General features: G+C 36.1%; 1 protein-coding gene across 6 annotated transcripts in view; it reads right to left on the bottom strand.

Moving 5' to 3' along the window:
* LOC122228798 (S100P binding protein) overlaps positions 1 to 22531 on the bottom strand; it is a 35622-nt gene that overhangs the window by 10631 nt on the left and 2460 nt on the right. For 4 of the 6 annotated variants that reach the window (XM_042954137.1, XM_042954135.1, XM_042954134.1 and 1 more), the window contains exons 2-5: positions 17735 to 17952; positions 16296 to 17140; positions 15565 to 15650; positions 13762 to 13865 (exon numbers count right to left, since the gene is read on the bottom strand). In XM_042954137.1, the coding sequence (XP_042810071.1) occupies positions 13762 to 13865; positions 15565 to 15650; positions 16296 to 17138 (1033 nt within the window). In that variant the 5' untranslated portion in view covers positions 17139 to 17140; positions 17735 to 17952. The remainder of the gene's footprint in view (positions 1 to 13761; positions 13866 to 15564; positions 15651 to 16295; positions 17141 to 17734; positions 17953 to 22531) is intronic. The other 2 variants (XM_042954138.1, XM_042954139.1) reach the window with 2 other exon arrangements.

Raw genomic sequence — 22531 nt, 5'->3', positions numbered from 1 at the left:
AGACAGAGCATGAACAGGGGAGGGTCAGAGAGAGGGAGACACAGAATCTGAAACAGGCTCCAGGCTCTGAGCTGTCAGCACAGTGCCCGACGCGGGGCTTGAACTCACGGACCGCGAGATCACGACCCAAGCCGAAGTCGGCCGCTTAACCGACTGAGCCACCCAGGCGCCTCAAAAAATTTTTTTAAAAATAAAAACTAGCAATAATAATAAAGAGCCTTGAAAAAAAAGGTCAAGAAAAGATGAAAGAAAAAACAAAGAACAGATAGACAAACAGAAAACAAGTAACAAGATGGCAGATTTAAAACCAACCATACTGACTGGACTCACACTTAAATTAGAAGACTGAGATTATGAGGGGCGCCTGGGTGGCTCGGTCAGTTAAGCATCCGACCTTGACTCAGGTCATGATCTCACTGTTCATAAGTTCGAGCCCCACATCAGGCTCTGTGCCAACAGCTCAGAACCTGGAGCCTGCTTTGGATTCTGTGTCTCCCTCTCTCTCTGCCCCTCCCCCGCTGGCACTCTGTGTCTCTCTCTCTCAAAAATAAACATTAAAAAAAAAAAAGAAGACTCAGATTGAGGTGGGGAGAAAAAAAAGCCACACTCAACTATATAGTGTTTACAAGACATCCACAAAGATATGAGGGGCACTGGCTGGCTCAGTTGGAGGAGTGTGCAATTCTTGATCTTGGCATTTTGAGTTTGAGTCCCATGTTGGGGGTAGAGATTACTTAAAAAAAAAAAAACAAAAAAAAAAAACCACATCATGCATACAGTAGTGAAAAGAAAGTTGGAATAGTTAATATGAAACAAAGTGACTCCAAAACAGAATATTAATAAAAATGTAAGTACTGAATGTTGCTAAGAGTAAAAAAAAAAAGTTCATAATGATAAAGGTGTCAATTTATCAAGACGTGTAATATTCCTATAAGCGTATGCATCCAATAGCAGAGATTCAAAACACACAAGGCAAAAACTGACAGAACTGAAAGGAAAAACATGAAAATCCACAATTAGAGTTGGAGGTATTTGAACACTCCTTTTAGTAAGAAAATCTGTAAGGATATATAATTGAACACCACCAGCAACTAACAAAACCGTACTAAAATGTATAGAACACTCCACCAACATCAGAAATATATATTTTCAAGTGCACAGGGAACATTCACCAAAACAGACCATATGGTGGGCTATAAAAATAAGACTCGGCATATTTAAAAGAAGTGAACTCATACTGAGAATATTCTCTGACCACAACGGGATTAAGCTAGAAATAAGAAGATTGCTGAAGAGTCCCAAATATGTGGAAATTAAGCAACACACTTCTAAGTCAAAGAAGTAATCACAAGGGAAATTAGAAATTGCTTTGAGCCAAATGAAAATGAAAATATATCAAAATTTGTGGGATGCACCTAAGTAGCACTTAAAGGGAAAACCTATGACTTTAAATGCTTGCAGAAAATAGAAAGGTCTCAGATCAGTGATCTAACCTTCCACATTAAAAAGCTAGAAAACAAAAGCAAATTAAACCCAAAGTAAATGGAAGGAAAGAAACAACAAAGTGTAGAAAAAAATTAAATGTAATAGCCAAAACCAATATAGAACTATGAAACTAAAAATCTACTTTGGGGGAAAAAAAATCAGTAAAACTGACAAACCTTTAACTAGATTGTCCGAAAAAAAAAAAAAAAAAAAAAAAGATAAATTACCAATGTTAGAAATGAAACAGTGACCATCACTACAGATCCTACAGTAATTAAAGGAATCTTTAGGGAAACATTATAAATAATTTTATGCCAATAAACTCATCAACTTAGATAAAATTCCCTATAAGACAAAATTTTAAAATGGACTCAAAGATAAAGAAATTCTGAAAAGCCCTGAATCTTTTACAGCTGTACTTTGACACCTTCTAAAAAGAAAACTCCAGGGTTGGATGGCTTCACCGATACATTCTATCAAACATTTAAAGGAAGAAATGATACCAATCCTACATAAACTGAGAAAACATTTCCCTACTCATTTTATGAAGCCAGTATTACCACAATATTTAAACTAGAGAACAATACAAGAAAAACTAAAACCCAATACTCCTTATTAACAAGACGTAAAAACTGTTAAAAATATTAGCAAACTGAATTAAGGATAATTCATGAAGATCAATGAGTTTATCCAAGGAATGCAAGTTGGCATAAGAGTCAAAAATCAATAAATGTAATACACCATGTTACAGAAAAAAGGAGAAATACCAATATGACCTTCTAAATAAATGCAGAAAATTCAACTAACAAAATTCACCACCCATTCATGATAAAAACTCCAATCAAACTACAAACAGAAGGGGAACTTCCTCAACCAAACTACCAATAGAAGGGGAACTTCCTCAAACCTGAACAAAGGGTATCTATGATAAATATACAGCTAATATCACAGTTAATTTACTAGAGATCCTAGCCAGCGCAATAAGGCAAGAAAAGTAAACAAAAGGCCTATATAGATAGGAAAAGAAGAAACAAGCTGTCCTTATTTGCAGATATTATCATGTTAACACAGATAATCCTACGAGATTTATTAAAAAGTTACCAAAAGTATCAAAATCGCAATAAGATATCACCTCATACCAGTGAGTATCAAAACAACAAAAAATAACAAGTATTGGCAAGGATGTGGAGAATAGGGAACCTTTGTGCAGTATTAGTAGGAACGTAAATTGGTACAACCACTATGGAAATGGTATGGAGGTTCCTCAAAAAATTAAAAATAGAAATACCCTATGACCCAGTAATTCCACAACTGGGTAATTACCCAAAGAAAATGAAAACACCAATTTGAAATGATATATGCACCCCTATGTTTATTGTGGCATTATTTACAATAGCTAAGATATGGAAGCAAACTAACTGTCTATAATAGATGAATGGATAAAGAAGATGTCACACACGTGGGGTGTTGGGTGTCCGACTTTGGCTCAGGTCATGATCTCACGGTCCGTGGGTTTGAGCCCCACGTTGGGCTCTGTCCTGATGGCTCAGAGCCTGGAGCCTGCTTCAGATTCTGTGTCTCCCTCTCTGCCCCTCCCCTGCTCACACACTGTCTCTTTCTCTCCAAATATAAACATTAAAAAAAAAGTTTAGAAAAAAAGATGTCTCTCTCTCTCACACTCTCTCTCTCTCTCTCACACACACACACACACACACACACACACACACACACACACAGGAATATTAGTCAGCCATAAAAAAGACTGAGATCTTATCATTTGCAACAAAATAGATAGACCTAGATGGTATAATGCTGAACAAAATAAGTCAGAGGACAAATACCATGAGTTCACTTATATATGGAATCTAAAAACAAAACAAACAAACAAAACAAAAATCTCAAAAAGACTCTTAAACACAGAGAGTAAACTGTTAATTGCCAGCAGGAAGGCAGGTGGGGAAATGGGTGAAATAAAGGAGATTAAGAGGTACAAATTTCCAGTTATAAAATAAATAACTCATGGAGATGAGAAGTACAGCATATAGAATATAGTCAATAATATTGAGTAACACTGTATGATGGCAGATGGTGACTACACTTATGGTGGTGACCATCTATTACATTATAAAAAAGCATTAGGATACGGATGAATTTAACAAAATATGTACAATAAAAACGACAAAATGTTATTGACAGAAAAAAAGCTACTGACAGAAATTAAAGAGGCCATAAATAAATGGAGAAATATATCCTATTCACAGGTTAGAAGGCTTACTATTGTTATGATGTCAGTTCTCCCCAAACTGATCTATTATAGATTCAACACAATCCCAATGAAATACCCAACAGGTGTTTTTGAACAAACTGACAAGCTAAAGTTAATTTTTAAGAAAATTATAGAAATCTAAACAATTTCAAGACTTGCTCTACAGTTATAGTAATCAAGACAGTAGAATATTGGCATAAAACATATGTATATATATATATATATATATATATATATATATATATACACACACATATATATGTATATATATATATATATATATATATATATATATATATATATGTATCAAACAAAATAGAGAATTCAGAAACCCATGGAAAGGATAATCTATTCAAAAAATTTAGAACTAAATATTCATATACAAAAAAACCCTTAAGCCTTTGCAGTATAAAACCTACAATAAATAGTACGATCACTTTGCAAAAGTTATACAAACCCTATATGACTCAGCAATTCCATTCCTAATCATTTACCCTGGAGAAATGAAAACACATATCCATACAAAAACCCATATATGACTGTTCATAGATGCTTTATCCATAACAGCCAAAAACTAGAGACACAGATGTCTTTCAACAAGTGACTAGATTAAACTACAGTATATTAATACAGGAAAAATTCAACGGCAAAAGTATAGAACTACTGATACACATAGCAACATGGATAAATATCTTAAAATTATTCCAAGTAAAAGAAGCCAAACACAAAAGAGCACATACTGCATGATTCCATTTATACGAAACTCTAGAAAAGACAAATCTAATTATAGTGACCAAAAAGAAATCAGTGCTTTCCCAGTGCAGGAGTGGGATAGAGACAAAATGACTGAGATGGAGCACAGGGAAAATTTGGGGGATGGTGGGAATGTTCTATCAATCCTGATTGTTGTGATGATTTAACAGGTGCATAAATTTGTCAAAGTTCAGCAAAAGTACACTTAAAATGGGTGCATTTTAGGGGTGCCTGGGTGGCTCAGTCAGTTAAGTGCCTAACTCTGGATTTTGGCTCAGGTCGACCTCACGGTTTGGGAGTTCAAGCCCCACATTGGGCTCCATGCTGGCAGCATGGAGCCTTGCTTGGGATTCTCTCTCTCCCTCTCTTTCTGCCCCTACCCCACTTGCTCTCTCTAAATAAATAAATAAATAAACTTAAAAAAAAAGCCACTATAAAATGGGTGCATTTTATTGCATGTAAAGTATAGATCAATAAATCTGATTAAAAACACAGGTCAAGGCACACATCCAGAGAAACAGAGATTGACTGCATGAGTTTATCTTCTCCTACTCCTAACATCCCTTACTAAATTAGAAAAAAAAAAGACTCAAATAGATGGTCTTAGCAACCATCTAAAGAAACTAGAAAAAGAGCAAATGAAACCCAAAGTAAGCAGGAAAAAAGGACATAGTAAGTATCAGAATGGAAATCAATGAAATAGAAAACAGAAAAATAGAGAAAAATCAGTGAAACAAAAGCTGGATTCTTTTTTAAAGAAGGAATTACATAATAGTGTTCATAAACTTTTAGCCAGACTGATTAGAAGAGAGAAAACACAATTACTGATACCAAGAATGGGAGGATGACATCACTAAAGAAAACTATATAAAAGGCTAATGAGGGAATGTTATTAACTTCCTGCTAATAAATTTAACAACTCGGATGAAATAGTCAAAGTCCTTGAAAGACCACCAAAGCTCACCCAGGAAGAGATACCATTTCTTCTATATAAACTCTTCTGGAAAATTTGAAGAGGTAGAAATAGTTCCTAATTCATTCTTTGAGACCAACATTACTCTGATACCAAGACCAGATCAAGAGATTATAGAGAAGTATAAAACAATACCCCTTATTAAGGCAGATATGAAAATTCATAACAAAATTTTAACAAATCAACCCAATGCTGTCATTATAAGGATAACACCTTAAGACCAAGTGCAGAATGCATAAGACCAGGAATGCAAAACTGGCTTAACATTAGAAAATCAAATAATACAATTCTCAATTAATGGACTTTAAAAACCACAACAACACTGTATGATCATCTCAACAGATGCAGAGGAAGTATTTAATAAAATCCAATATCTATTTCTAATATAATTCTCAACGAGCTATAAATAGGAGAGAACATCCTAAAGTTGATAAAGGGTATCTAAGAGAAACCTAAAATAATAATTAATGGTGAAAGACTAAATGTCTTCTTCCTAAGATCAGCAACCAGTTGCTTGTACTACTTGTATTAAACACTGTACTGGAGGTTCTAGCCAGTGCAATATGGCAAGAAAAGCCAATAAAAAGCATCCATATTGGAAGGGAGCAAGTAAAAATGTGTTTATTTGCTGATGACATGATCACAGATGTAGAAACTGATGCAATTTACCAAATAGGTACCAAAACGAACTAGTGAATTTAGCAAAGCTGCAGAATATAAGGTCAATGTACAAAAATCAACTGAATTTCTATATATCAGCATGAACAATCCTTTGTAAATATGGGAGGATCTGGAATTTATACACTGCTGGTGAGAATATAAAATGGTACAACCACTTTGGGAAATAGTTTGGTAGTTTCTTAAAACAAACAAAAACAAAAAACAGCTAAACATACACCTACAATCTGATCTAATCATTTTACCACTAGATTTTTACTTGAGAGAAATGAAAGCATATCCATACAAAGATTTGTACATGAATGTTCATAACAGCTTTATTTGTAATAGCCAAAATTTGTAAACAACCCAAATACCCATCAATAGGTGAATGGATAAACAAACTGTGGTATATTTATATAATGGAATACTACTCAGCAATGAATAGGAATAAACTATCAAAATGATGAATTTCAAAATAATTATGCTTCAAGAAAGAAGCTAGTATATACTATATGATTCCGTTTACATAAAATTCTAGAAATTACAAACTATAGTGACAGCAGATCAGTGGTTGCCTGGGGAATAAAGGAGTCAAGGAAAGGTAGGAGGGAGGAACTATAAAGAGACACAAAGACAATTTGGGGTGTGGTATGTTTATCTCAATTGCATGAGTTTCATGGGTGTATACAAATGTCAAAACTCGACAAGTTGTATACTTTAAATTTGTGCAGTTTACTAAATTTCAATTATAATAAAAAAGAAACAAAATCTTGAGGTAAGAAATTAGTTCACAAATAAGAACAACACAATATGCAAAGGGAACAAAACAGGAAAAGACTCTCAGAAATCATAAATGTGAATATAAAAATAAAGAAGTCAAGAGGCGTCTGGGTGGCTCAATCTGTTAAGCACCAGACTTGTAGTTTCAACTCAGGTCATGATCTCATAGTTTCATCAGTTTGAGCCCCGCATCTGGCTCTCTGCTGGCAGCACAGAGCCTGCTTGCGATTCTCTCTCTTTCCCTCTCTCTCTGCCCCTCCCCTGCTCATGCTGTCTTTGTCTCTATCAAAATAAACTTAGAAAAAAAAAAAAAAGCCAGTAAGAAGAAAATATCCCAGCAAGTAGAACACTTTGCATAATATAATGGATAAAGAGAAGACCCTAAGAACTTCCAGAGAGAAAAAGACAGTTACACAAAAAGGAATAAAAATTAAATTAATAAAAGACTTCTTAACAAGAAGACTAGATGTAGGTCTCCAAAATTCTGAATAAAAATGATTTTCAATTTAGAATTCTCTACCAAACTACCAATCAAGTATGGCAATAAAGACGTTTTCAGATACGGAGGGCCACCCAAATTTACACCCTTTCTTAGAAATTCTCAGAGAATGTGCTCCACCAAAACAGATCAAGAGGAAGAAATAGGGGTCCAGGAACATGAGTCAACTGAGGAGGGCAGCAAAAAGAAATACCAGGATGATAGCTCTGCAGCAAAGCTGGAGAACAAGCAGTATAAATTGGAGCAGAAGGACACAAGGCTCTAGGAAGGTCTCCAGAAAAAATTATTAAAGGAATTGATAGATTACTAGGTATGTCTGTGCATTTGTAGAGGGGCACAACCCAGACACACAGACAACATAGATAAGGATATAAATTGCAAAAAGATTAAAGACAAATTAATTTGTAGTTTAAAAAATAAGTGAGGTAGGGGCACCTGGGTGGCTCAGTCACTTGAGCATCTGACTGGCTCAGGTCATGATCTCATGGTTCATGAGTTCAAGCCCCACATCTGGCTCACTGCTATTAGCGCAGAGCCTGCTTTGGATCCTTTGTCCTCTTCTCTCCCCTGCCTGTGCTCACTCTCTCTCTCTCTGTCAAAAATAAACATTAAAAAAAATAATAAATAAAAAATAAGTGAGAGAATGAATTACTCCAGAAAAATAAATTATTCAAGAAAATGAAACTATAGTATAGTGCCTGGCTTTGCAGTGAACGATATTTACATAGTTGTAATACTGATGAATACTTAACCACCATAAGGGCAGCTACTCCCAGAAAACAGAAAATAACAAGTGCTGGGAGTGCAGAGAAACTGGAATCCTTGTGCACTACTGGTGGGACTGTAAAATAGTACAACCACTATGTTAAACAGTAAGGAAGCTCCTCAAAAACTTCAAAGTAGAACTACCATACCATCTAGCAATACTTCTGGGTACATATCCAAAAGAATTGAAAGCAGGGTCTTGAGGAGATATCTGCACACCCATGTTCACAGCAGCAGCATTCACAATAGCCAAGAAATGGAGGCAACTCAAATGTCTATTGAAGGATGAATGGATAAACAAACTGTGGTATATACATGGAATGGATTATTATTCAGCCATAAGAAGGAAGGAAATTCTGACACATGCTACACCACGGAGGACATTATACTAAATGAAATAAGCCAATCACAAAAAGGTAAGTGCTGTCTGACTCCACTTATATGAGGTATCTAAAATAGGCAAATTCACAGAAACAGAAATTAGCATGGCAGTTACCAGGGTTTATAGGGAAGGGGAAAAGGCTAGTTGTTTTATAATGGGTTTGATAAGAAAGTTCTGTAGATGTTTCACAACAATGTGAATAAACTTGACACTACTGAACTGCACACTTAAAAACTGTTTAATTGTGGGGTGCCGGGGTGGCTCAGATGGTTGTGTCTGACTCTCGGTTTCAGCTCAGGTCATGATCTCACAGTTCATTGAGTTCAAGCCCAGCATTGGGCTCCATGCTGACAGTGAGGAGCCTGCTTGGGATTCTCTCCCTCTCTCTTTCTCTGTCCCTCCCCTGGTCACGTTCTCCCCTCCACCCCAACTCTCTCTCAAAATAAATAAATAAACTTAAAAAAATGATTTAATTGGTCAATTGATATTACTTTTCTTACCATAATTTAAAAAAAGATTAATGGGGTCATGTCAGAAGACACAGGAGCCCACTTGAAGGAAGGAGTCCCCACTGGTCAAACTTGAGACAAACAGAATTTTAAAAAGTAATGACTATATATAATGACCACTGTAACGTTAATTTTTAAGAACCTATGAGGTTATAGTGATACTAAAAAAATCTTTATAGAAGAATGGAAGGTATTCATTGCAAAAGAAATTATATTAGAAATTATTTAGAAAATGAATACTTTCTATGCAATTCTCTGTGTAGTAGCTGTTAGGCAAGGATCATCAATGAATACTAAAACAATTAACAATTGTTGTGGAACAGGATATTCAAATGTTACCAAAGCAACACCCACAGATGACTTACTAATTACAAAGGGGAAAATGCACCTTACAATGGAAAGATATGACAGTTAACATTTTAACAAAGTGATCAAACTTAGCATCACTATTAGAACACCATGCCAAAAAGAAAAAAAGAACACCCTGTTACTGTGTGGTGTCCCCTAATCTGATAAAGATCGAATACATAACAGTGCCTATGAATTATACCAGTCAAAAATGCTTACTCTGAATCTAATCCCTCCTCTAGATCCAACTTCCAATATATAGGAAATACAGGGGATAGAGGAACAAGTTAAATGACACCACAGGGAAACAATCAGACACAATTCAGAATGTGAGACAATCTACAAAACAAGTGACCTAGATTAAGAGAGACTAAGGAGACAATAATTAAACACGTGCACCTTGATTCGATCCTGTTTGAACAGTTTACAAGAAGACATTTTTGGGACAACTGGGGAAACTGGAATATAAACTAGATACTAGATGATTTTTAAAAATCATGATTAAGTATATATTTCCAATAAACATAAATAAAAAATGTTTAACCTCACTAATTATTAAAACAAAATATGTTAAAATTTACCTATCAAATTGGTGACAATAAAAATTAATACATTTTTTGGGGGGCAGGACAATCTGGTAACATGTAACAGAGGTTTTTAAAATATTTATATACTTTACCCAGCAATTCCACTTCTAGGTATTCATCCTATAGAAATAAGAGTTGTACATAAATATTTATTGACCAGAATGTTCACTGCAGCATTACTAATGAAAATGGGCACAACCTAATTATCCAAATGGAATAATAAATTATATAATACTTTGTAATCATTAAAAATCTTAATTTGAGATAATTAACATGAAAAGGTCCTTAGAAGACATTAAGTATATGGAAGAGAATAGTTATTTTTTGTGATCCCAGAGGGCACAACTAGGAACTACCACTGGAAACTATAGGGAAGTAGAGTTTGTCTCAGTGTAAGGAATAACTTTCTAACAATCAGAATTTTTTAAACAATGAATGGCCTGCTTCATGAGTTAATGAGTTTTGTGTTATTAGAATTCTAAGCAAAAGCTGAATGGTCACTTGGCAAAGATATATAGAACAGATTTATATGTTAGGAGATTAAAGAGAAGATCTTAACGCTCCTTTTCTACTCTAAGAACTTATAATTCCATATAAAGTTTTCCATTAGCTGGAATGTCAGGAAGGAAGTAGTTGGTAATTCTTTGTAAATGCTATTAAAGACTCACCTGGCATTAAACTAAAAAGAGATTATATTTATATTAGAATACTGGAGTTGAAGGATGACTTGTATTATCATATTCTGTGTCAATAACATACACATTATTGATAAAGTGAAAGAACATTAACCCAATGGAGAGAACTCAAACTGAATTGACAGAACTACATTACTAATTTCTCTGTTTCTAATAAAGAACCTGGAGAGTTACACTTTTCCAAGGTGAAATAGCACTTAACATATCAAAAAGGACAGGAGGCACTATATGCTTCCTCTTTTTGTTTCTGGCTACTCTTTACTTCATATATAAATAGAGGAGGAATAAAATATATCCCCACTCTCCTCTGAAATTTTGCACAGAATCTTTAAACTTTGGACGCATGAGTAGTGGGCAGTGGGAAGTAACACAAAAACATGGTATCACACTGGGTTCCTGGAAAGCAGGAGCAAGTGCTAGAGGACTCTGAAATTTTTAGAATAAAACCGGTGATGATGGCAATTCAAAAAAGAATCCCCTAAAAAACACACTTAAAAAATAATAATAATAACCTTTTATTATGGATATTTTCAAATACACACCAAAGTAGAAACTATAGGGGCGCCTGGGTGGCTCAGTTGGTTAAGCATCCGACTTCAGCTCAGGTCATGATCTCACAGTCCGTGAGTTTGAGCACTGTGTTGGGTTCTGTGCTGATGGCTCAGAGCCTGGAGCCTGCTTCAGATTCTGTGTCTCCCTCTCTCTCTGCCACCCCCCCCACTCTGTCTCTCAAAAATGAATGGTTCAAAAAAAATTAACAAAAAACAAAGCAGAAAATATAATGAATCCCCACATAACTATCACTCAGCTTAATTAATCAACATTTTGTAAAAGTTGTTCCCTCTAATTTTCCAGGGTTTTGGCTTTTTTTTTAAGAGTTGAAAACAAACACCTGACATCATACTACTTTACCTATAAAAACTTCAGTTTGTAAAGATACCCTTTCTTGCAAATAATACCAAGTATTCAATAAATGTTGGCTGCTAGGTACTGTTAGTGGCTAGGTACTGTTCTATGCATTATACTTGTGCTTACAAGTATGAATTTTCACATATGCTAAACCTCATTATTATACCCATTTTGCAAATGAGAAAACTGAGTTTTATTGGTTCAGGTCATAGAGTCAGTAAGCAGTGGAGTTAGGGTATGAACCCAGAAGTTAACTCTAGATTAGACTTTACTCTCTCAACCACTAAAGTATGCTGTCTTTCCCCTATGCATGTTATTCTAGCTGTTTCTTATGGGATACAGATTATTATGGTAAAGTGGGAGAGGAACTGCTAAGTGGGAAAGAGACTGGAAAGACGCTGTAACATGAGTAGCTGCTCATTGCTTTTCTTGTGAAATTTTCTCTTCTAAATGTCCCAAACGAGAAGGGAAATATAATTGGGTATCATCAGTGTGAATTGCCTAGGACATAAAAGAAAGTCACCTCACAGAGGGAAAAGCAATGCTCAAGTCTCTTCCACAGAGGTTAAACACACACAAACTTCTTTCAATCTGCCCCTCCAGTTAATGACCCGCAGCGAGGGGGTCTGGGCCGATGGGAGAGGGGTGTCTCTAGTTCCACCAGACCTTTAAAATGGTTCAAACAAGGGGCACGTGGGTGGCTCAGTTGGTTAAGCATCTGACTCTTGATTTTGGCTCATGCCATGATCACACAGTTCATGAGTTTGAGCCCTGCGTCGGGCTCTGTGTTGATGGTGTGGAGCCTACTTGAGAGTCTCTTTCTCGCCCTCTCTCTCTCTCTCTGCCCCTCCCCTGCTCTCTCTCTCTAAATAAATAAACTTAAAAAAAACCAAAACTTTAAAATAGTTCAAACAAAGAGATCTCACAAGCAGAGGGCTGAGCCATCAGTACAAGCAGTATTTGATTCCTTAATGAAGTCTTTGAAGAAAAAATAAAAGGACCTGGAAAAAAAACTTCTTCTGGCTGATGCCTCAGTTCCAAAACTACTAATTAAAGATTTGTTTTAAAAAAAAAAAGGGATGGGAGTAGTCTCCTCCGAGTCTTTGGTCAAGAATTCTCCTAAAACTCTTCCTAGTAATTTATGACAGATCTTAGAATAACAGAATTATTTTCCCCATGGAGCCTACCTAGGGTGTCCTCCACTCTCCCCAAACACAAACAGAAGTGCTTCTTCCTTGTTCCTAGTGCACGTTATACATAATTCTCTTAGAGCACTAATCAATATTGTGGTATAATCATCTTTACCTTCTCTGGACTATCAATTCCTAGAAAGCTAGGACCCTACGTTGGTCCTCTTTACATTTCAAATTCCTAATCTTCAAACCTAGCACCACTGAAAATATTTGAGGAAGATTTGCTAAATGAATACAGAAAGAAGCTGAGGATGACCAAATATGGAGTGATATTTAGGAGAAGATAACTTTTATCAGTACCTCTCTAACCTCAGCCCCTTCAGTATAGCCCACAAGTTCCCCTCCCTTTAGGAGTTTTCCCACCAGCTACTAGTCCAGGATGAATGATAACAGGGCCTATATCTTTTGAGGGCTGGAGAAAGAATCCGGCCACTTTGCTTTGTAATAGCTTTTAATGAACTAGGGAGAACTCAGCTTGAAGAATCTGGAAGGTAGTCAAAACCTTTTAGGAGCTTTTATTCAAATGCAGATATAGAATATTATTTGAAATGCCTGCCTTTTTACATTTAAATCCTGAAGGAAACAGGGAAAATAAATAATTCTATATAAAACACTAGTGATTACTAACCAGCCCTTGGTCATCCACTTCTATTTTTCAGACAAAAAAATTCCCTATCAGAAAACTACAGGTCTGGTTACAGCCCTCAGCCATGGAAGACGCACTCTTCACATAGTGGTATGAGTCTCCTTGGACCCCTCTCTAATACAGGTTAGCCAAACCACTTGGGGAATTATTTGGTTAGGCAATCTTTTAAAGTAAAAATCTTTGGGTAAAGAAGTTATCTTTCTCATCAATTTTAGAAAATTCAAAATAATCTCCCAGTTTATATTACACTGGAAAAAAAAAAAGAAGTCCCATCACATCTTTTACATGCCATTCTCTGGTTACCATGTTACCTTGGTTAGTGTCCTTTGGGTGTTCTATATGAGCAATGACTTCCTTGAGATAACTTTGCTTCTGCTTTTCTAGATCTGATTGTGAAAACGTCGGAACATTAGTCCTTGAACAAAGCAAACCGGGAGGAAAAACAGCCCATTAGAACCATGAGTGTAGTGTTTATAGAGAGAAGTCATATATTGCCAATCAGTTAGAACAACTAACTTTCAGAGGCAAAATACTCTTTAAGATCCAGTGACAGAAGACAGTGTTAGTCACATAGTATAAAGCTGAAATCAAGTATGTAGTTGAGAAAAAAAGGAAGATGAGAAACAGATACAACCTCCTGTTAACAAGGCATAGGAAAGTGAAGATTATCCAGTCCCCAGAGAAAGTAAGCACTTGTTGAGTAACTCAAGGTTAATCAAGAAATAACTTCACAGAGCCACAGAAAAACTCAAAGAGATAAAGACCAAAAAGAACCAGCTGGGTGTGGCAGTTAGAATACTGGTGACCTTGGCAAGAACAATTTTTGGCCCTTGCTCATCCTGTTTGCACTGTACTATGGAGTCAGTGGATTAGAATATGGAGATAATAAATTCATAACTGTTCTAAGTAGCCTGACTTGGCTCTTTGGTATAACTTCCACTGTAAGTAATTCACCAAGTTTCCCTCAATTGTGCAAAGAAAACAAAACAAACAAACAAAAAAACTGGGATTAAGGATAGAAGTCAAAGGAAACTTTAGCCTTATTTCTAATACATTAAAAAGAATTTAAAGCAGAGGAGAGCCTGGGTGGCTCATTTGGTTAAGCTTCCGACTCTTGACTTCGGGTCAGGTCATGGTCTAGTGCTTTGTGGGTTTGAGCCCTGCATAGGGCTCTGTGCTGGTGGTGCAGAGTGCTTGGGATTCTCTCTCTCCCTCTGCCCCGTGTGCTTTCTCTCTCTCTCTTTCAAAATAAACTTAAAAAAAATTTAAAGCAAAATAAATATAATATCTGTGTAATAAAAAAATTTTTTTTAATCCCTTTGTAGGGAAGTCAATCTGACTCAACCTAAAAAATAGCTCTGCTATAGGGCGCCTGGGTGGCTCAGTCGGTTAAGCATCCGACTTCGGCTCAGGTCACCATCTCACAGTTCGTGGGTTTAAGCCCCGCGTCGGGCTCTGTGCTGACAGCTTGGAGCCTGGAGCCTGCTTCGATTCTGTGTCTCTCTCTCTCTCTCTCTGCCCTTCGCCTGTTCACACTCTGTCTCCCTCTCTCTCAAAAATAAATAAACATTAAAAAAAAAAAAAAAAAAAAAAAAAAGCTCTGCTAATTGGAAAGGCCCATGTAGAGACACTGCCATCTCCTGGCAACAAGAGAACAGATTGTAAAGTGACCCAAATCTGCAACCTCTACTAGAATTTTCCCTCAAGGACAGCTGCATTCAAGTTGGAAGAGATGACTAAATGATCTTCTACATAGTTGTATTTTAACGTTTGTGTTCAAATTATTCTAACTTCCTATCATATCTGTGACCAGGCTTCCCCATACACAGGAAAAGAAATCTTACATTTATACAGTATTTTCACTAATAGGTCTTTCTGACTCTTCAAAATAACTGAGAAACAGCAGGGAAGGCATCATTAGCCTCATTTTGTTGACAAATAAACATAGATTATTTGACTTGCCCAAGGTTAGACAGCTACACGTTAGTGGTCCCAGAACTTAAAGTATGCTTACTCCTGGTGCGTGGTTTTATTCCACATTAAGGGGAAATGGAGGAGCGGAAGACAGAAATTGAAGAGAACCAACAGAAACCAGAATATTATCATACTGTTACCTTCTTTTGGCTTGCAGAACAGGTATGACTTTGCCTAGTCTTCTCTCGTTGACTTTCAGCTTCCCAGAATCCTTGTCAAGAACATTCTGCTTTCATTCAAAGCAGAAGATAGTCATAAAAAAAACAAAAACAAAAACAAAAAAAAAAACTGAAAACACCATTTACAGACATATTCTTAAACTATAGGCTACAAAGGCATATTCCTGTACCCTACTGTGTAACAGGCACTATAGCAGATGCCTTAAATGAGATAATAACTAATTTTAAGGAAAAGAAAGAAACCCTAAGTTGTATGCCCATTTGACAGGGAATCAGGCTTAAAGAGGTTAGGTAAATTGTCGAAGATTTTTTAGCTCTTCAGTGGCTGATCAGGTGTTGTATCTCATTTAGCATAGCAACCCGAGATTGAGACTTAGGGTTAAAACCCCCAAAAAAGGAAAAATAATAGTAATATCATCATTATCTTAGTAATTAGCCAATAATAGCAATTTAATATTATATACCAGTTACCATATAGACATTATTTCATTAATCCTTACCATATATGTGTGAAGTATTATTTAGTCCAATTTATAGATAAGAAATATGAGAGAACAGAGGCTAAATAATTTTCCCAAGGTGACAGTTCTAGTCAGGGTTCAAATCCCAATTTGTTTGATGAATACAAAGCTTTGCTATACAGCTTGTGAATGAAAATAATTTTTCTCTTTACCTTGAAAAAATATACGTACTTTGTTTGATGAACTGGAAACAACTGGAAACGTCATTTCACAATTTGATTTATGTGATCCATTTTTCCAGGATGACCCCAAATGAGGAGTCTCTGAATTGTCCAAGATCTGAGAGAATACAGGTGTAGGTTTCTTACTGTCAGGCATATTTTTATCAGACACAGTTTGCTGAAAGTTACTGTCTGGAGAAGAGAGCGGGGGCATATCCCAAGCAGAATTATTGGGACTGATCCCTTCAGACTCAGTGCAGAGTTTGCTCTCATTTGGGCTAAGACCATCTTCTCTCATCTCTTCCCCAAGGGAGGAGGGCTTTTCAAGATCTTTGGATAAATCAGTCTTGTCCTTATCAAGCACAGCATCACAAACTGTTGGATTAAATGGTGCAACTGTTACTTTTACAAGATTCTTTTCTAGTGCAAAGTGTCTGTTTAACGGTTTAGTAGGAGTTGGGCCATGACCAACTGATGTACTTAGTTGAGGTAGTTTTAAGAGGCCAGGGGTCTCAGCTACTGGTCCCAAGGTGTATGATGAATTTTTCTCTTGGGAAGTATCAAATAGAATTTGATCCCCTTTCCCTCCCTTCTCAACGTGACTGCTGTCATCTTTAAGCAACCCTCCTCCCCAAGAAAAGTGCTCATTTGATAGGTCATCATCCTTCAAGAGCTCCTGAATATCTTCCTCTGTGAAACTGAAATGGCCATCATCTTCTTCTCCCTCAGACAGATCCAGCAAGGAGTCATCCAATCCATCCTCATCCGAGGAACCCCATGAAAATGGGGCATTGTCTTTAGGCAAGAGAGAAGTCCCAGAAGACTGTTCAGAGGAGACTAGTGAGCACGTCATATCTGGAAAAATAAGAAACAGTTTCACCGAGGTACAGGAAATCCCTATATCAACTTCTGTTTTATAGAGTGGTAGTATCCTAATATTTCAAATTCTTTGCACCATGACTTAGAACATGAGAAAGAATTTTAAGATATTTAACCTTACCAGAATCATGGAAATACACATTCGAACAGTGACATGCTTTTTTTCCTAACAAAATAGTAAAAATTAAGATGTCACAATATCTAAGTTGGTAAGGATGTAGGAAACAAGCGCTCTCACAATCAGAATAAGAGTATTAAGTCAGCACAATATTTTGTGGAGAGTAATTTGCAATACCATTTGACCCCACAATTTTACTTCTGGCAATTTTTCCTACAGTAGTACCTATACAAATGCACATCGATACATTTATAAGGATGTTCAAAGCAGAATTATTCAAAATAGCCAAATATTGGAGAGAACCTTAATGTCCATGACCGGAACTATTTAGTGGAATCATGGTACACTCATTCTATGGGATACTTTACAACTATTTAAAAACACAATGAAATAGATCACTATATACTAGCATGGAATAATATCCACAATGTAGAAGGAAAACAAATACATACTGTGTAAAATGCTTGGACTTTCAATTTACACTTTGAAAAAACAAACACGTATAACTTTTAAAGTTTAAAAAAAAACTTTAAGAATACAAGAATTGTCTTCCATACTGTGTGGAGCTGCTGGCGTGATCTCTTTGCCACGAGACCAAATGGAAAAAGGTTTCAGCTCCTGCTAGCTGTTCCTTTCAGGAGACTTGTCAAAATGATTGACTCCCACCTTCCTGCAGGCACAAAGAAAATTAGAGGATCTTCTCATCACTTTCAACTCTGCTAATTACAAAGTCAACTGTATTATGCTTTAAGGTGCTCCACCTATTAATTTTGATCTTGATTTTTTTTAAATACCAGAAAGTTGGATTTTGAGTCAAGAACATCAAAGAAAAATCTTTAGAGGGAAAATTATGCAACTAAGGAACTAGTTTTGTTCCTCCCAACAATTTGTTCTTTCTTGAGAATTATCATTTGCTCCCGTAAGATGAATACTGGCTTGGGAGTCTTGAGACCTTGCTTATAGTCCTGGTTCTGTCACTAACCAGCTGTAATAATTTGGGCAAGTCACTAAATCCCTGGATTTGTCTCATTTATAAAATGGGAAAGGGGTGGGAAGGCAGACTAGGCAATGTCTAAGATTCCACCAAGATCTAGAAGTTCATCATGATCACACATACCAACGTCTCATTTTCAGTTTATATATAAATGCAAAGAACAGATCCAGAAAAATATAAAACTGATGACTGTTATAACCTATGATGGGACCAAGAGATCTCAAGGGAAGACTTCAGTGTCATTCTGAATAATGTCAACTATTCTACTTGAATATTTGTATATTACTGATGTAATCAAAACCTAGCTTTTACACAGTGATGGACTTAATCGAAATTATTTTCTAGATGGTAAAGGTAATGAAAGCTTGTATTTCACACATCACGTCAACATCTGAGAAGCTATTAAGAAATGCTTATACACTAAACTCAAATAATTTCGAAAACTCCCTGCTAGCCTTTTAACTGTGATTTCCCCCACCCCACTTTTCCTTCACACTCTGAATTTTAGCTTTAGTTCATGCACTCTTTCAGAAAACCATTCTCTGAGCTACTGTCATCACACAATACTGAGCAAGACATGTTTCTATATGACTTCTTAAAAACAAAGATACAGTTTCCTACCTTGGTAGGAAGACAACATTGAAAGTTATGCACTAATATCAGAAAATATAAAATGGTATGAATAATAAAGTACTAGAGAAAGAGAAGAAAAAGAGAGGTATTACAGAACACTAGCATTAGAAAGGATTTATATAATGTATAACATATTGACTATAGTTAACCATACTGTATTTTTATATTTGAAAGTTGCTTGAGACAGATCTTAAAAGTTCTCATCACAAGGAAAAATTTATAACTATGTGAGTTGGTATGTGTTAACTACTCTTACTGTGGTAATCATTTAGTATTATGTACATACATCATTATGTTGTATGCCTTAAACTAATACAGTGCTATATGTCAACTGTATCTCAACAAAACTAGGGGTAAAATAAATTTAAAAAAATTTAAAGAAGGAACTTAAACTTACCCATCTTATAAATGAGATGGGACAAAAAGAAATATTAAGTACCTATTATAAACCAGTCACTACGAGACACATTTTACGACTTCTAATTTAACTCAACATAACTCTGCAATATAGACCTTACCAAATAAACTAAGCTTTCTGTTGCATTTAAACTTAGGGCTGCTGAGACTTTTTATCTTATTTTACCAATATTCCAGCATTGTTGTGAGAGAGTTCCAGGCACTGCAGGCACTGAAACAGGTGCCTCTATGAAGAAAAAGTAATTTCTCTGCACAGTGACTGGGTTATTTTATATTATTTCTTTAGGCAGCAGTAAGAAAAAGTTTAGATGTAAAGTTTGTAGGTGTAAAGCACAAGTATCATAGGCACCGGGTTAAGCAGCTTTATTTCTGAGAAGCCCTTTCTAAGCCACTATCTCCATTCTCATTCAAACTTCTTCCAAAAGGTCTAGTTCAAGCAGTTGGCTTGCCCAAATGAAGAGTTCAATAAATGTTCACTCTTAGGAAACTCAGGTTAAGAAGCATTAAGAGGGGTGCCTGGATGGCTTAGTCTGTAAAGCATGTGGCTCCTGATCTCAGGGTCGTGAGTTCCAGCCCTATGCTGGGTGCAGAGATTAAAAAATAAAATCTTAAAAAAAAAAAAAAAAAAAAAATGGCAGGAAGTAACTTAACCAAGCACACAGAGCTAGTAATGCTAGAACAAGGATCTAAACCCAGATCCAATTCCAAAGGTAATGCTTTCTTCTGCTACCCCTGTCAGAGATTTGCCCAGGGTCAGTCAGCAAATGGCAGAGCTTTCCAATTTCACACTCTCTAACATACTATGAAAGATAAAGATACTGAAGAGGGCTTTTAATCCCTCAGCAAAAATAACTTAAGCCACTTTATTAAACACAGGCTTCCCCGGACTTCCCAGGTAGAATAGAAGAACATGAGAAATACTCCTGAATGCAGCTAAACCTCACTGGAAGAAAATCATGGTTATTGGCAAACTTTACTGTGCACACATAGGATCAATATCCTTCACAAGAACTGAAAACATCAATCCCTATACTACATGACATCCAGAAGCACAGAGCTGGCTCTTCTGAGTTTCTTTCAGAGAATGTTCCAATAGGTTTGGGAGCAAAATTATGCAAAACAATACAATATACAGATAATTTTTAACTTGCACAAATCATTCTCTCCACAATTTTATTTCCTCATTAAAAATTCTTTTTATTATACATAACTTAAAACATATACAAAAATCACAGCAGTATAACAAACTCTCATAGATCCACCACTCAGCCCCAACAACTATCAGCCCATAGTAAATCTTGTCTCATCCACTTCCCCCCTTTACTGGATTCTTTTGAAGCAAATCCCAGGCATCACATCATTTCATCTGTTAACTAACAGGAATTCCTTATCATAAAATACATGGTTCAGGTTTCCAATTATTTTATAAATGTCTTATTTTTTAAGATTGAAAAAAATCGGTTTCCATATAAGTCCACACACTGCCATTGGCTGACATGTTTTATATTTTAATCTATAGGTTCCCCATCTTTTTTTCCTTGCAATTTGTTAAAGAAACAATACCAGATAGTGTATGGATACACACATATATCATTAAATTATAAAAATATGCATGGGACTAGGAAGCACAAAATTCAGGATAGTGGTTACTTCTGGTGGTAGAGAGGGAAGAGGAAGGTCAAGGGGGCATGAGTACCTTCAATTCTATCTGTAATGTTTTACTTCTTAAAAAATAAATAGATAGATAAATAAATAAATAAATAACAAAAAGACCTCCAAGAAATATGGCGAAGGGTGCCTGGCTGGCTCAGTCAGTAGACCTTGAGACTCTTGATCTTGGGGTCATGAATTCGAGCCCCATGTTGGGTGTGTAGAAACTACTTAAAAAAATATGGCAACATAATGAAAGTAAAATAAAGGAAGCTATGTTCCCATTCCAAGGGGGAGGCAAGAAAGTTAATCATTCCTCTAAGTTCCATCCTAGGCCCTGAAACACCTGATAACATCTAAGACAACTGGATCCCAAACATGTTCCAGGACATTAGCTCCAAACCTTGGCCAACACTGGCATCAATACCCCCTCCCTTTGGTAATTTATGGAATAACACCTATTGTTCTCCTGACACTCACTTTTGATCAGAGGCTACGTTGGGTTCTTGAAAGAACATGCACCCTGGACCCCCTTCCAATATAAACTCATAACCCCAAGTGACAGAGAGACTCACTTTTCCTTTTCCAAGTCTCCCAGACACTCCATCTGCTATACTCTCTCACTTACACTATTCAATGAACTCTGTTCTCACTTCCTCCTGGCTCACATTTGATTTCTATCCTGAACTAAGCCAAGGACTCTCTTGAGCCTCAGACCCCTCTGAGTCCTCAGATTCAGCTTGCCTACATCAATAAGAAAGATAAAGCTGAATGGTGTGCATAATGGTATTATTTTGTTACTTCCTACAAATTTCATATGCTTAAAATATTGAATAAAAATATTTCTAAATTAAGAAGCCAGTGGAGAAAGACAATGATTACATTCTGAAGTTTCAAATGTCCTCTTCTGTACAATAGAGACCATCACAGTAGCTACCTCATAGTGTTGTTGCCAGAATTAAATGAGACCGTGAACATAGAGCACTTAGCACAATAGAAGCACAATGGAAAAGCTAAATAAGTAGTGGCTATAGTTTCATTTCATCCCACATCATCACCTCCCTGACCCCTAGAGAATCTTAAGGAAGCATAGAAATGGTAGGAAAGAGTGCTAATCTAATAGAGAACTCCCCCTAGGTCCTTGCTTGTTAAGAAATTATCCAGTATACTCTAATCTCTTCTAGTTTAACCCAGCATTCAACCATATTGCCACTGAATTAATTAAAGACCAGGCTGTGTGCACGTCTGAAATATCAGGCAAATCCTGCAAATTAATGGTTACTAAAGTGTCTTGTATAGAGGAACTGCACTAAAATTCAGAGACCTCTGCAAGTCACTGAAAGTCTCTGAACCTCAATACAGAGGAGAACACTCATCTGAAAAATGGGGGATAATTATACACTGTTAACTTCAAACACCGATTATGAAGATCAAATGAGGGGATGTTTATGAAAGCACTCTAAACCTAAAAGCCCTATACTAATGAAAGTTGGTATTTAATGAATTTGCAAGAGGTGGGGAAAAAAAAAAACTCAGATAAAATTAAGTTCTAAAA

The sequence above is a fragment of the Panthera leo genome, chromosome C1, assembly GCF_018350215.1.
Source record: "Panthera leo isolate Ple1 chromosome C1, P.leo_Ple1_pat1.1, whole genome shotgun sequence".
Classification (NCBI taxonomy): domain Eukaryota; kingdom Metazoa; phylum Chordata; class Mammalia; order Carnivora; family Felidae; genus Panthera; species Panthera leo.
The sequence above is the reverse complement of the archived record's forward strand: the minus strand, read 5'-3'. Positions and strand labels throughout refer to the sequence as shown.